At 50.0% G+C, this 12,432-nt stretch overlaps 1 protein-coding gene and 4 non-coding genes across 5 annotated transcripts in view; 3 read left to right on the top strand and 2 right to left on the bottom strand.

The window, feature by feature from the left end:
- Positions 1-4,956, top strand: part of MRPL58 (mitochondrial ribosomal protein L58) — a 7,188-nt gene extending 2,232 nt beyond the window's left edge. The window contains exons 2-6 of the mRNA XM_007454365.1: positions 1,009-1,045; positions 3,368-3,427; positions 3,999-4,081; positions 4,173-4,342; positions 4,615-4,956. Of these exons, the coding sequence (XP_007454427.1) occupies positions 1,009-1,045; positions 3,368-3,427; positions 3,999-4,081; positions 4,173-4,342; positions 4,615-4,699 (435 nt within the window). The 3' untranslated portion in view covers positions 4,700-4,956. The remainder of the gene's footprint in view (positions 1-1,008; positions 1,046-3,367; positions 3,428-3,998; positions 4,082-4,172; positions 4,343-4,614) is intronic.
- A 3,302-nt stretch (positions 4,957-8,258) lies between these two features.
- TRNAR-CCU (transfer RNA arginine (anticodon CCU)) lies at positions 8,259-8,331 on the top strand. The gene has a single exon. It is a non-coding gene; the product is annotated as a tRNA-Arg (tRNA).
- Positions 8,332-8,791: 460 nt separating this feature from the next.
- TRNAR-UCU (transfer RNA arginine (anticodon UCU)) lies at positions 8,792-8,864 on the bottom strand. The gene has a single exon. It is a non-coding gene; the product is annotated as a tRNA-Arg (tRNA).
- Positions 8,865-9,190: 326 nt separating this feature from the next.
- TRNAR-UCG (transfer RNA arginine (anticodon UCG)) lies at positions 9,191-9,263 on the bottom strand. Its single transcript has one exon. It is a non-coding gene; the product is annotated as a tRNA-Arg (tRNA).
- Positions 9,264-9,785: 522 nt separating this feature from the next.
- On the top strand, positions 9,786-9,858 carry TRNAR-CCU (transfer RNA arginine (anticodon CCU)). Its single transcript has one exon. It is a non-coding gene; the product is annotated as a tRNA-Arg (tRNA).
- Positions 9,859-12,432: the final 2,574 nt, after the last annotated feature.

Here is a 12,432-nt window from a genome sequence, read left to right as displayed (position 1 = left end):
AGAAAAGAGGAAGGATTTCAGGACATTTCAGAGTTTTTAAATGTTGCAAAGAGCAAGCAAAGGAGAGTGAGAAACTCACGGGGAGGTAAGAGGAAACTGGAGAGGCCAGCTCAGAAGGAGGGCAGAGCGTGCTTCAAGGAGGACGCAGCCCAGGGTCTCTACGATGCAGAGGTGGAGTAGGATGAGATTTCATTCCCAGATAATTCTAAGATGAAAAGGGATGAAGGGACTTCCCTGGCGGTCCAGTGGTTAAGACTCCGAGCTTCCAGTGCAGGGCGCGTGGGTTTGATCCCTGGTGGGGGAACTAAGATCCCACATGCGGTGCAGCGGGGGGGTGGGGGGGGCCTCCCCCCTGCAAAAACGGGGTGGTGGGTGATGAATGCAGCCAGAGCGGGGACAGATGAAGACACTTTGAGCTTGGGGGGCCAGAAGAGCCTCGGAGTGGATAGTGTTTGCACCGGGCCTGTGGATGTGAGGATTTAAGGCTTCGGAAGAACAACTCGGGAGAGACGTGAAGGTGAGAGGTCCTGGGGTGAGTAGGTCAGCTTGACACAAACCCTCAAGGCAGATGTGCTAGTCACTGTTGAAGGCAGACAGCCTCACATGCGAGCTTCCCGTGGTCTGGGGAGGAACAGGGGACCCATGGTTTGTTGCTCCAGGTTGGCAGAGGGTGTTCCTTTTGGAGTCTGCCTGATGCACATGTACTGTGGCACCTTCCCTCCCCTGGGCGCTGGTAGCTCCCGACACTAGCTAAGTGGAGTCAGGGGGCAGCGGCAGGGAAGGCTGGAGGAGTCCGTTCCGTTTCCCTGGAGGAGTGTTTCTGAGGCAGTACCTCTGGAGTCTGGGGAAGATGTTTCTGTCATCCTGATACGATTTTGCTGGAGACCTGAAAATAGTTGTATTACATTCATGTCGTGGCTTTTCATCATTTGTGCTTTGTTGCCCTGGAACAGTTAGGAGTCGCCCAGTAGGTAATATTTATTTGACACCGTATATGTTACATTACAGGATGATGCAGAGCAAGCCAACTACGACATTCCTATAGGTGAGTAGTTTGGGTTTATAAAAAAAATCAGTCATTTCCTCTACCCCTCACACATTCCTTCCAGGCCTCCAAACCATTGAAAGTAAAGAAACTGTCTGGGGTTACAAAAGCAGAGTCCTTTCAGCATCGTTGAGAATAGGAAGGAAAAAATAAAGTGATGAGGCAGCCACTCCAGAGTGCTGTGCAGTGCCCAGCGTGAACAGAGAGCTCTCGATGGTCTTGTGACGTGGAACAATCTTTACGATAGATGAATTGATTGTTATTTGACAAAAGTAAGGTACGGAAGCATCTATTTAGTGAGCTGCCATTTGTGTTTTATTTACATATATCTGAAAGACACATTTCTGGATGTGCACGTAGATCTGTGAGGATGTGAAGGACCCTGGATACAGGGACTGCTTTGGGGAGGGGAGGGGAAAGGACAAACTGGAGACTTGGCGGCTGGGGAGCAGGAGTGGGGACTTCTCCCTGTAAACCATTTGCATAGCTTCATAATTTTGTGCCCATCAAGCCTAAGGCGTAGCCTGTAAAGAAACAAGCAAAACCCTCCTGAGGTTCAGAGAGTTTCTGGCGCCCACGACAGTGAGAGGAGAGCAGCCAGAGGCGCCGGCTCCTGGTGGCCCTTGCTCAGGGTGCCCCTGAGACAAGGAGGCCAGGTAACCACGGTCTAAAGCAGAGGAGCCGGCGTCCTGCTGCTGCTCAGCAGTTTGAGGCCGGCAGCTGTGCCCTGAGGCAGGAGGAGGCCGAGACCCAGAGAGAAGGGAGGCTGTCTCCTGACAGCCTCAGGGGGACGGGCAGGCAGATGGCCGAGTGGCCACTCCTCAGCTGCCTCTGCTCGTGTTCTCTGAGAGGGGCCCAGGCCTCCCCGCGCCTGGCTGGCCTGTACGGATGCAGACAAGGCCACCAGCCCCGGGGTAGAACCGCCCCCCTCTCCCCTCGCGAAACCACACGTATTCCTCACCTGTTCAGAAAAATGAGTTCATTTGATTTTTCAAAGGGCCTCTCAGAAGCCATCTGGCAAGGTCACCGCTGCCCGCTGAGGCCGGCCCTCCACCACCACGGGGCCGCATTCCTTGCCCCCCAAAGCTCCTGCAGCTCGCCACCCAGTCTTCTGGAACTTTCCCGCTGCTCTGCCTTCCCGGCTTCCCTCAGATACTACGAGGCTGCTTTTCATGAATTACAAAAATAGAAGGAAGAAACCTCATTTTACAGATCCAAAACAGACCAACCAAGACGCAGATAAGTGGAGGGAGTTTGTGGAGGTCACAAAGTCAGTCAGTGCTGAGCTGGTGTTAGAAGACGGGGCTCCCAGCTCCAAATGGAGCACTCATTCACCCAGCAGGTGTTTTCATCCACTGACCACGACCGAGGCCCGGGGGTGCACGCGCAACTCACAAGGAATGAGACCCACCTCCCCTCTGGAGAGTCCACATCCACCGCATTTCAGAATACAACATTAAACTCAGTTTGTCCCTTAGCTTGAGCTTTTGAAAGAGTCCTTGCTTTATTTATTTATTTTTGCGGTACGCGGGCCTGTTGTGGCCTCTCCTGTTGCGGAGCACAGGCTCAGGACGCGCAGGCTCAGCGGCCATGGCTTACGGGCCCAGCCGCTCCACGGCATGTGGGATCTCCCCAGACCAGGGCACGAACCCGTGTCCCCTGCATCCGCAGGCGGACCCTCAACCACTGCGCCACCAGGGAAGCCCTATTTTTTTTTTTTTAATAAGGCTTTTTTGTGTGTGTGTGTATGGCTGCTTTGGGTTTTTGTTGCTGCGCACGGACTTTCTCTAGTTGCAGCGAGTGAGCTACTCTTTGTTGCGGTGCGCAATGACGCGGTGGCTTATCCTGTTGCGGGGCATGGGCTCTAGGTGTGCGGGCTTCAGTAGTTGTGGCACGCAGGCTCAGCAGTTGTGGTGCACAGGCTTAGTTGCTCCACGGCATGTGGTTTCTACCCGGACCAGGGCTCGAACCTGTGTCCCTTGCATTGGCAGGTGGATTCTTAACCACTGAGCCACTAGGGAAGCCCAAGAGTCCTTGCCTTAAAACAAACAAACAGCAAAAAGCGAGGGCAGTCAGATCTAGTGGAACATACTAGACCAGAAGCAGACAACCTGGGTTGTAATTTTACCTCCTCTGCTCTCTGTGTGTCCTTGGGAGACTCTTGATTTTAGTTTTGACATCTGTAAATAATCTGACTTTACTGATCTGAATGTTACGTCATTGAAAGAGAGAGGAATAGGGATACTGATGTTGATGGTAAATTAGCAGTTTGCATGTTTTGCCCTGTGATAATATTTTGTTGGTGTGTGTTCTGTTTTTCAGATCGCTTGACAATATCTTATTGTCGGAGCAGTGGTCCTGGGGGCCAGAATGTTAACAAAGGTACAACGGTGCCTTGTTTTCTTTCACTTTAAAGCTTTTCTGAGAGACGGATCTGAGGACTTCTGTGTTTACATTCATGTGGCAATAAAGGGATTTTTTTTTTCAGAAGCTTAAATACCGCCCGTTTATATAATAACCCTCTTTATTCTTCTGAATGTGGTCTGATTCTCAGACTCTCAGTTGTGGGTTGCTAGGACTAGGATTGGCTTGGGAGTCTAAGCACAGTGTGAGTTGGCAGCCAGCTCCAAGAACAGGTTTCCTTCATTCTCTGGACCCCCTCCCTGCTCCTCCGCGCCTCCCCCACATTCTTTTCAGAACCCAATACACTGTAAGAGAAAGAAAGCACTAGGCATTTTGTTCCTGGAAGTTTATTTTTGTCTGGATGTGCCTCATTATCTTTGCAGGCTCATTCCATAGCCCAGTTTGTATCCCCGAGTTCACACAGGATAGAAACAGCCCTGGGTGGGTGTCTCACCTCCCTGTGGTTCAGAATCCGGTAGTCACCAGCCACCCGGGCGCTGAGCCTGCCCCGAGCGTCTCAGTGACCCGTGCCCCCTCCCTTTATTTACAGTGAATTCCAAGGCTGAAGTGAGGTTTCACCTGGCCAGCGCCGAGTGGATTGCAGAGCCTGTACGGCAGAAGATGGCGGTCACGGTAACCACGGGCCCCTTCCTTTCTCTTTAACCCTCAGTCACTTTTAAGCCTTTACTCTGTAGAACTCTGGTTTTGCCTTTGTTCTCCGCAGCACAAAAATAAGATCAACAGGGCAGGAGAGTTGATCCTTACCTCTGAATGCAGCCGCTATCAGTTCCGAAATCTGGCAGATTGCCTACAGAAAATTCGAGACATGATTACCGAGGCCAGCCAGCCAGCCAAGGAGCCATCCAGAGAAGATGCTGCACTTCAGAAAATCAGGTACTGGAAAATTCCCTGAGCTTCTGTAAACCAATTAGTGTGGACAAGGGGCTACACAGGGAAGAAAGGAGGCACAGTGAAGCCCACGACCTGCCAGCAGGCAGGTGGACAAGCTCCGGGAATGGGAGAGACTCGGACCCGGAGTGGAAGCTCCAGGGGCGGCGCCTGCTGCTTCGGCTGCTCTGCTTCCTGCTCAGCTGCCAGCTCCTCTCACCAGTTTGATAACCACTGATTGGGCATCTGGGCATAATTGTGTTTTTCTTTGTTTTCAGGATAGAAAACATGAATCGGGAAAGGCTGAGAAAAAAGAGAATAAATTCTGCCATAAAGACAAGCAGGAGGGTAGATGTGGACTGAAATCATCCCCTTGAGCAGGCAAAGACCCTCTTTTAGGGCCTCCAGGCAGCTGCCACCGAGGGAGCTTTAACACCATCAGGAGACGCGTGTGTTGTTTGTTGTCAGTGCTTGTCTGTAACATTGGAACCATCTCAGGAATGTTCATCTGGAATGAGGGTTGTAGGCAGTGGTTGCAGAGATCTTTATAGGAAATTACCATGTTGTCAAACCTCTGTTATCCATTTAATATTTTAGTTGCAATAAAGTTCTAAACTCAGTGGGCTTCCGCTTCTCAGAATGCTTCAGAACAGAATTCCTCCCTTTTCTCTTAGTTTAAATCTGCCTAATAATTATTGGCTGACTGTACAGCCCCGGGGGAGCACAGAGGGATGAGCCCTTTGGGAACACAAGGGCAGAAGGGCTGAGACAGGTGCGTGGGCATCAGAACTGGGCCTGGAGACAGGGCTAGAATATTAATCAGTAGAGAGCCAGGAGGACATGCCAGTTGAAGGGAACAGTGTGAATAAAGGAGACCAGAGAAAAAGCTGGGGTGGAGGAGATGGTGAGGAATCCATCTGAAAGGGGGATTTGTCCAGGTCTTTGTGAGAGGTGAGTCTGGAGAGGGAGATAGAAGTTCAAGGTGCAGGGTCTCGAGTTCAAATTGAGGAATTCAGATTTTTTTTCTTTCTTTAAATTTTCTTTTTATTTATTTATTTTTGGCTGCATTGGGTCTTCGTTGCAGTGCATGGGCTTCTCAGTGCAGTGGCTTCTTTTGCGGAGCGCGGGCTCTAGGGCACAGGCTTAGTAGTTGTGGCACACGGGGTTAGTTGCTCCATGGCATGTGGGATCTTCCCGGACCAGGGCTTGAACCTATGTCCCCTGCATTTCCATGGCACGTGGGATCTTCCCAGACCAGGGCTTTGAATCTATGTCCCCTGCCTTAGCAGGCAGAGTCTTAAGCACCGTGCCACAAGAGAAGTCCCGATAAATGACTCTTGTGAAATACAAAAGATGTGGAAGATAGGGTCCCTGTCCTCAAGGGACTCAGAGCCCAGTAGGGAGCTGAGGCTCATATACAAGGAAGTGCAGCATTCTTTGGTTCATTAATTCAACAAATACTTATTGAATACCAGGTAGTGGGCCAGGTCCTGGGGAATCAGCAATGAACAAAACAAAAGTCCTTTCTTCCAGAGAACTTCCATTTGATCAGAGGATGATAAAAGCTGAGAAGAAAAATGGATTCCTGTTTGGGTAACACGACCTAAAACATGGTAAATAACACAAGAAAGGTCTAAATAGATTTTGGGAAGGAACTAGTTCCAGCTGGATGGTTAGTGAAGATGTACTTGATGTGCTTGAGATGGGATGGAAGAAGGGGAGGGGCTGGCCAAGGGAGCCAGGTAAGAGCTTGTCACCTGGAGGCTCCAGTGATGGCCAAGGGCCCTGCCTGCGGCCGGGACAGTAAACCATAGTATTGAGAGAATGGGCTGTGAAGCCAGCTGCCCTGGATCAGCTCCTGACTTCCACCACTCCCAGCTGTGCAGCCTTGGGCAAACTACTCAGCCTCTCTGAACCTTAGCTTCACCATCTATAAACTAGGGATGATGTTATTAGTGCCCACCTCGTAGGGTGGTAGTGGTTAGTGTCACTGAGCCTATACCCAGGGAATGTTAGCCATAATTAACAGTTTAGCCATGATTAAACAGTTCCAGTTTGGCTGGAAGCCAGGGGGTGAGGCGCTGTGGAAGACACACCTGCCACCTTGAGTGGGAGCCAGGCCTAGAAAGGCCTTAAATGTGACAGCTAAGACATTTAGACTCTACCGCTACAGAGGCTGTCAGGGGAAGATTAATCTGACTGTGATTGAATGAGAAAAGACTGCAGAGAAGTGGACACAGGTTGATGGACAGACCCACGTGAGCAGTTAGGGACCCATCCTGGAACTAGGGCAGTAGCTACTGGCATGGAGAGAAAATAGCAGATGCAAAAGGGTTATGGGGACAGAAAATTGGCCTGGGTGGAATGCGAGCTGGTGTGTGACAAGGGTGCTGAGCTTTCAGCCAGGAAAGTCACCGAGGGAGCGGGCTTGGGAGGATGGTTGGATGTTAGATATGGTTTTGCCTTCGAGGAGCTGACTTTGTGGGGCCTGAGGAGGAATGCTTAGGTGGAGATAGCCAGAGAGGGAACGGAGCTGGAGCTGGGGAGTGAGGTCAAAGCTGGAGATGCAGGACAGGGGACAAGTAGAGTCTTGGGAATGGAGGAGCAGTTGAAGATGAGGCAAGGCAGGGAGACGCTTGGTAAGATGATGGTGGCGGGAAACTAAACTCTGGAGCCTAGTGCTGGACCTGTGAGGCCCTCAGTAGACATTGGTGGCATGTGAAGGGACCTGGAAAAGCGTTCGAGATACGGAGGAGGGGAAGGAGAGGTAAAGAGAAACAAAACAAGCCAGGGGACAGAGAGTGGAGCACAAGGGCAGGACCTGTTATTAAAAAAAAAAAAAAAAAAGGTTGAGGGCAAAAGAATGAACATGGGTGAACTCACAGACACGATGATGAGTGATAGAGGCCAGACTATAAAAGACTATGATTCCATTTGTATGAAGTTCAAAACCAGGCAAAACTACTGCTTTATGGTAACTAGAAGGAAGTATTTACTCGTAGGCAGTGGTGACTGACAGGGAGGGGATATAAGAGAGCCTTCAGCGGCGCTGGGACTGTTCTGTATCTCATTCAGCCATGACCTTAAGATCTGGAGGCTGGAGCCAGGTGGAGTGCATTCCTCTTTCTTGCTGGTATTAAGGGTTTGTGCAGACTCTATACGTGGGTGAGAGAAAAAAAAGAATGTCTCCAAGTCACTGGAAGGCAAAGGTCTCAACGCAGCCACCACAGGGAGTGAACACTGCTCTTGGCTAAAGCTTCTGTTATATCTTTCAGATCCGCATGAATTTTAGTAATGGATTTTAAACGTGTGTAACATTTTAAAATGTGCTTTTTCTGTATTTGTATTACCTTTTGTATAACAGTTTAAAGGAACAGAATATTAGAGTGGAGTATCTAGTTGGGTGATCCATTTCTTTCCTGTATATTATATATTTGCGTACGTATATATTTCTACTATTAAGACTGGAAGGATTTGTTCCTCCCCGTTGTACATCGTTTCACGGTGGGGGATTTTGACTTTGTGTTTCAGTATTCGTGATTGATACTAGTTTGTTCTCCTTCCCTTCCTACACTACCTTTTCCTAAAATTCTTGGATTTTCTGTCAGTTCTGTAGAGGTGAACAAAATGGCCATGGTGGTAAAATTTGGAAATGCCTACAAACGGCAGCCTTTACCCGCCATCCATGGTCCAGGTGTCCGGCAGCCTCAGCGCCGGCCTCCTAGGCCCCACTGTGCTTCCGGGTGCGGGTGGCAGAAGGTGGTGAGTTCACTTCCCACCGTGGTTTCTTCCTAACGGTTGGCTGCGAGCACCTGAGCGCCTACCCTCTCGCGGCCTCGGCCCCCCGCTAGGTCGTGCTTTGCAAGGCCCGGGGTCGGACCGCCTACTAGGGGGAGAGATGCCAAACGGGGTTGAAGCGCAGGCCCCAGTGGCCTAATGGATAAGGCACTGGCCTCCTAAGCCAGGGATTGTGGGTTCGAGTCCCACCTGGGGTAAGCGTACACTTTTTTGGCTCCTCCCGTCCGTAAAGGACTCTGAAATTCCTGCGCTGTGGTTCCACCGCATTGAAGACTACAAACACACTGCGTTCGGGCCCGCGGGTGGAAGACCGAACAACCGGTTCCGCAAGGAGAGATCCCAAAGCCAGTAACTACACCCCTGCGCCCCTGAAAGGCACCAACTTTTGGACAGCTCACAGGCCGAGGGTAAAGGGCCAGAGTAAAGGTGTAACGTCACCAGGACACGAAGGGGGAGTGAGGGACACTGAGCTCGAGGCTGGGACACGCCAACTACTTGGCTGCAAATGAGGCCCTGGTACGCTGCACGGCAGAAGGCGAGCAGAGACCAGGCAGGTGGGGAGCCCCTGGGTCCCTAGATCCCTAGGCTACAGCCTCGGAGGCCCGCGCAATGCGAGCACAAAAGTTACTTTGAGGTGAAATTCTCCAACCCTGACGCCACCCCAGGTGGGACTCGAACCCACAATCCCTGGCTTAGAAAGCCAGTGCCTTATCCATTAGGCCACTAGGGCTCGATAACAAGCTTACACCACGTGGTCCATGGTAACGTGCAGCCGCACGCGCACAGGCCTCACTCGAGCCTGCCATGACGCCCGCCGCACAGTGGACCCGAAGAGCGAGGGCCGGCCCTGAGCAGGCAGCAGGACAACCGGAGGGCACACCCGCGGGGCTACGAGAAAAGTTAAGGTTCAAGGTGAGGCGACTGCGCAGTGCCGGGGGACAAGAAGGAGAGCGTCAAGATGCCCGAGGGACGCGGGAAGAGGACGATGAAACCGCAAACGAAACGGGTTAGGATTATTGAGCCACCAAAGCCAGGAACCCCTCGTCCAAAACTAACCGACCACGAAGGGACTCGAACCCTCAATCTTCTGATCCGAAGTCAGACGCCTTATCCGTTAGGCCACGCGGTCACGACGCCTACAGAATTGCAATGCTATGGTTAAGTACATCCCCCCTTGAAGGTGGCGTTGGCGCCAGAAACGACCGTGCGCGTTTGGCCACAAGGTGCGTCCCAGGTGTGGCGGAGGAAGAACCACAGTGCGGTCCCTGCATCTGGCGTCAGCGCTGGTGCGGACTTGGGTCACCAAATTAAGTCTACGGGTGACTCCTACTTCGCGAGGAGGCCGCGTGCCCTAATGAATAAAATGTCTGACTTCGGATTAACAGTTTGAGCCCCTTCGTGGTCGAAACGTTTTAGTCCTGAAAAGAGGAAAGCACTCTTGTACCGCAACCAAATCCCAGTCCTTGCCCTTGTTTTAGACACGTAGAGCCCTCCGGACCCTCTCACAGCAGCCACTTCCGTCACCTGGACCTGGTAGTTAGGGCTCGTGTCCAATCGGGCTTTGCACCTGAAAACTTCCGGGCTGACGTCATTACGCAGCCATGCGATCTCATAGTTCAAGAAGCATGTGATCCGGCGCCGTTTTTGAGAAGCCCCAGTGGCCTAATGGATAAGGCACTGGCCTCCTAAGCCAGGGATTGTGGGTTCGAGTCCCATCTGGGGTGGTGGTTTAACCACTGTGTGTAGCTTTTGTACCTCTACCTTTTTAAGGTACAAAAATCATGAGGCACATTTTCTCTTTTTAAGACCATTTGTGTGTGTGCGGGGGTGTGTGTATGTCTCTGGTGCAATTAATTTGCCCTTTCTTTTTGATCGAGCCTGACTATACTTTTAGAGGTAAACCGTTGTGGCAGAAAATGGTTCCCCACTTCTTGTTGCCTCTTTGGGTTGGCATCTAAACAGACAACGTGGTGAAAGGGCTCTGGCAAGCTCCAAATCCCTGTGCAAAAGAAGCGAGCGTGTTCTGTGTGAGTCCACCACTATAAAGTTAAAAGCAGGCAGCACCTTAGCCCGTCCCTCCCTGCCCGCTAGACCCCCCACTGGAGACGGGCAGGCGGTGTGTGGCGCCGCCCACCTCCATGCCCTCGGTCCTGGTGTGGACTCTGTCTCCATTGAGAGGGCACCCACCACACTGTTCTGTGCTAGGGCCAGGAGGGGTGCAACGAAGCTCGTGTGTACAGCACGCGCATTGGACAGTGGGGATAACTGCCAATCTCTTGAGTATACCCAAGTCCCGCGGGGAAAAGATGGCACGCTCACATCGGGTGATCTCAGGAGTATTTAAAAAGGGATTAGTGGGTAAACAAGGTCCTACTGTATAGCACAGGGAACTATATTCAATATCCTATGATTAAACCATAATGGAAAAGTGTTAAAAAGAATGTGTCTATATATATAATATATATATCTGAATCACTTTGCTGTACAGCAGAAATTAACACATTTAAAATCAACTATACTTCAATAAAAAATAAATAAAAATAAAACGGGATTATCTACTGTATAACATAGGGAACCATACTCAGTATCCTGTGATTAAACCATAATGGAAAATAATATTAAAAAGAATGTGTGTATATATATATATAACATATATATATAATATGCATATCTGAATCACTTTGCCTATAGCAGAACTTAACACAACATTTAAAATCGACTGTATTTCAATAAAAAATAAAATAAATAAATAAAAATAAAAGGATTATCGGGGAGATGTACATTTATGATTTTCACACTCTCCTGTGTGTGTGTGTGTGCACGCGCGCGTGTATATATATATATATATAATTATCCTTTGGTAAAATGTTTAATTTTTGTTTTAACTGTACTTTTCTGACCAGGGATGATTTTTTTTTTTTTTTTTACCTTGAAGCCCTGAGGAGCTATGGGTGTGCATCCAAGTTGACTAACGCACTGTGTGCCCTTTGGGGATGCTGTATTTACTCGGGGAGAGGCTGTATTGTTCATCAGGTTTTCATAAGTCCTTGACTCAAAAAAGTTTAAAAACCACCATTCCTTGTACTTTTGTAGAAAGAAATAACAAACTAGAAGTACAGAATCCCCCTCTCCCTTCTCCAGAGTCATCCAGAATTCTTCCTGTTCTCTCTGCTCTAAGCCAGCCTCCAAGTTTTAGGGATGATACTTCCCAGCTCTCTCTAGCTCCCAAGCCCTGCCGCGTGGCTGCAGCATCACAGGCCCAGCCTGCAAAGCTGGGGCTACTGCTTCCCTTCTGGCCTTCAGGCTTCAGTTCTTCCTAAAACCATCCTTCCAGGCCCTGCGTCCACGGAGCCAACATTCAAGTGAGAGAAAAGACAGTAAACTAATACCAGGAGGATTTCAAAATAAAGAGGGTGATGGGAAACTATTAGTTGAGTAGTCAGAGAAGGCTTCTGGGTACAGAACGGCAAAGGTACCATTGGTAATCTTGTCACCTTCAGAGGACTTCTTTAATATCTTGGGTGACACACTGCTTACTTCATTGGGTTATTGTGAGGAGTGTTTATGCTCAGTGATTAGAACAGTCCCTGGAACATAGTGTGTGCTCTGTAAGTCATGGTCATCACCATTTACTATGATACTAGTTTGCTCCATTATTCAAGGTTTTTGTGTGATGCTCTCCTACCAGACGTGAACCCCTGAAGGCTCAAATTTCATCTTACATTTCTTCTCTTTCATTCATAAGGAATTCATATTAAGATTCTTCTAAATGCCAAGCACAGTGCTAAGCCCTGGGAAATATAAATATGACTAAGGTATAGTACTGGCACTCAACAGAGAATCTTCTAGAATCCTCTAGAGTTTCCTAACCTTCTAGGGTGAGGAACCGGAATCGCAAATGTCTGAAGGTAAGGGGAACGTGAGAGGGGCAGTTAGTAATCTGCTATGGCTGTAATGGAGGAAGGAGAACAGTGCACGAAGAGTGAACCCTGGAGTAAGGAAATTACATTTCATCTTGCGGGCAGAGGGTTTTAAGCAGAGGAGCAAAATAACTATACTTGCATTTTGAAAAAGATCCCCTTGGCAGCACGGTAAAGAATGAATTAGAGGGCTTCCCTGGTGGCGCAGTGGTTGGGAGTCCGCCTGCCGACGCGGGGGACGCGGGTTCGTGCCCCGGTCCGCGAGGATCCCACATGCCGCGGAGCGGCTGGGCCCATGAGCCATGGCCGCTGAGCCTGCGCGTCCGGAGCCTGTGCTCCGCAGCGGGAAAGGCCGCAACAGTGAGAGGCCCACATACC

Source organism: Lipotes vexillifer, unplaced genomic scaffold (assembly GCF_000442215.2).
Source record: "Lipotes vexillifer unplaced genomic scaffold, Lipotes_vexillifer_v1.1 scaffold518, whole genome shotgun sequence".
Lineage (NCBI taxonomy): Eukaryota > Metazoa > Chordata > Mammalia > Artiodactyla > Lipotidae > Lipotes > Lipotes vexillifer.
Note: the sequence above shows the minus strand (reverse complement) of the source record. Positions and strands in the feature narration are given on the sequence as shown.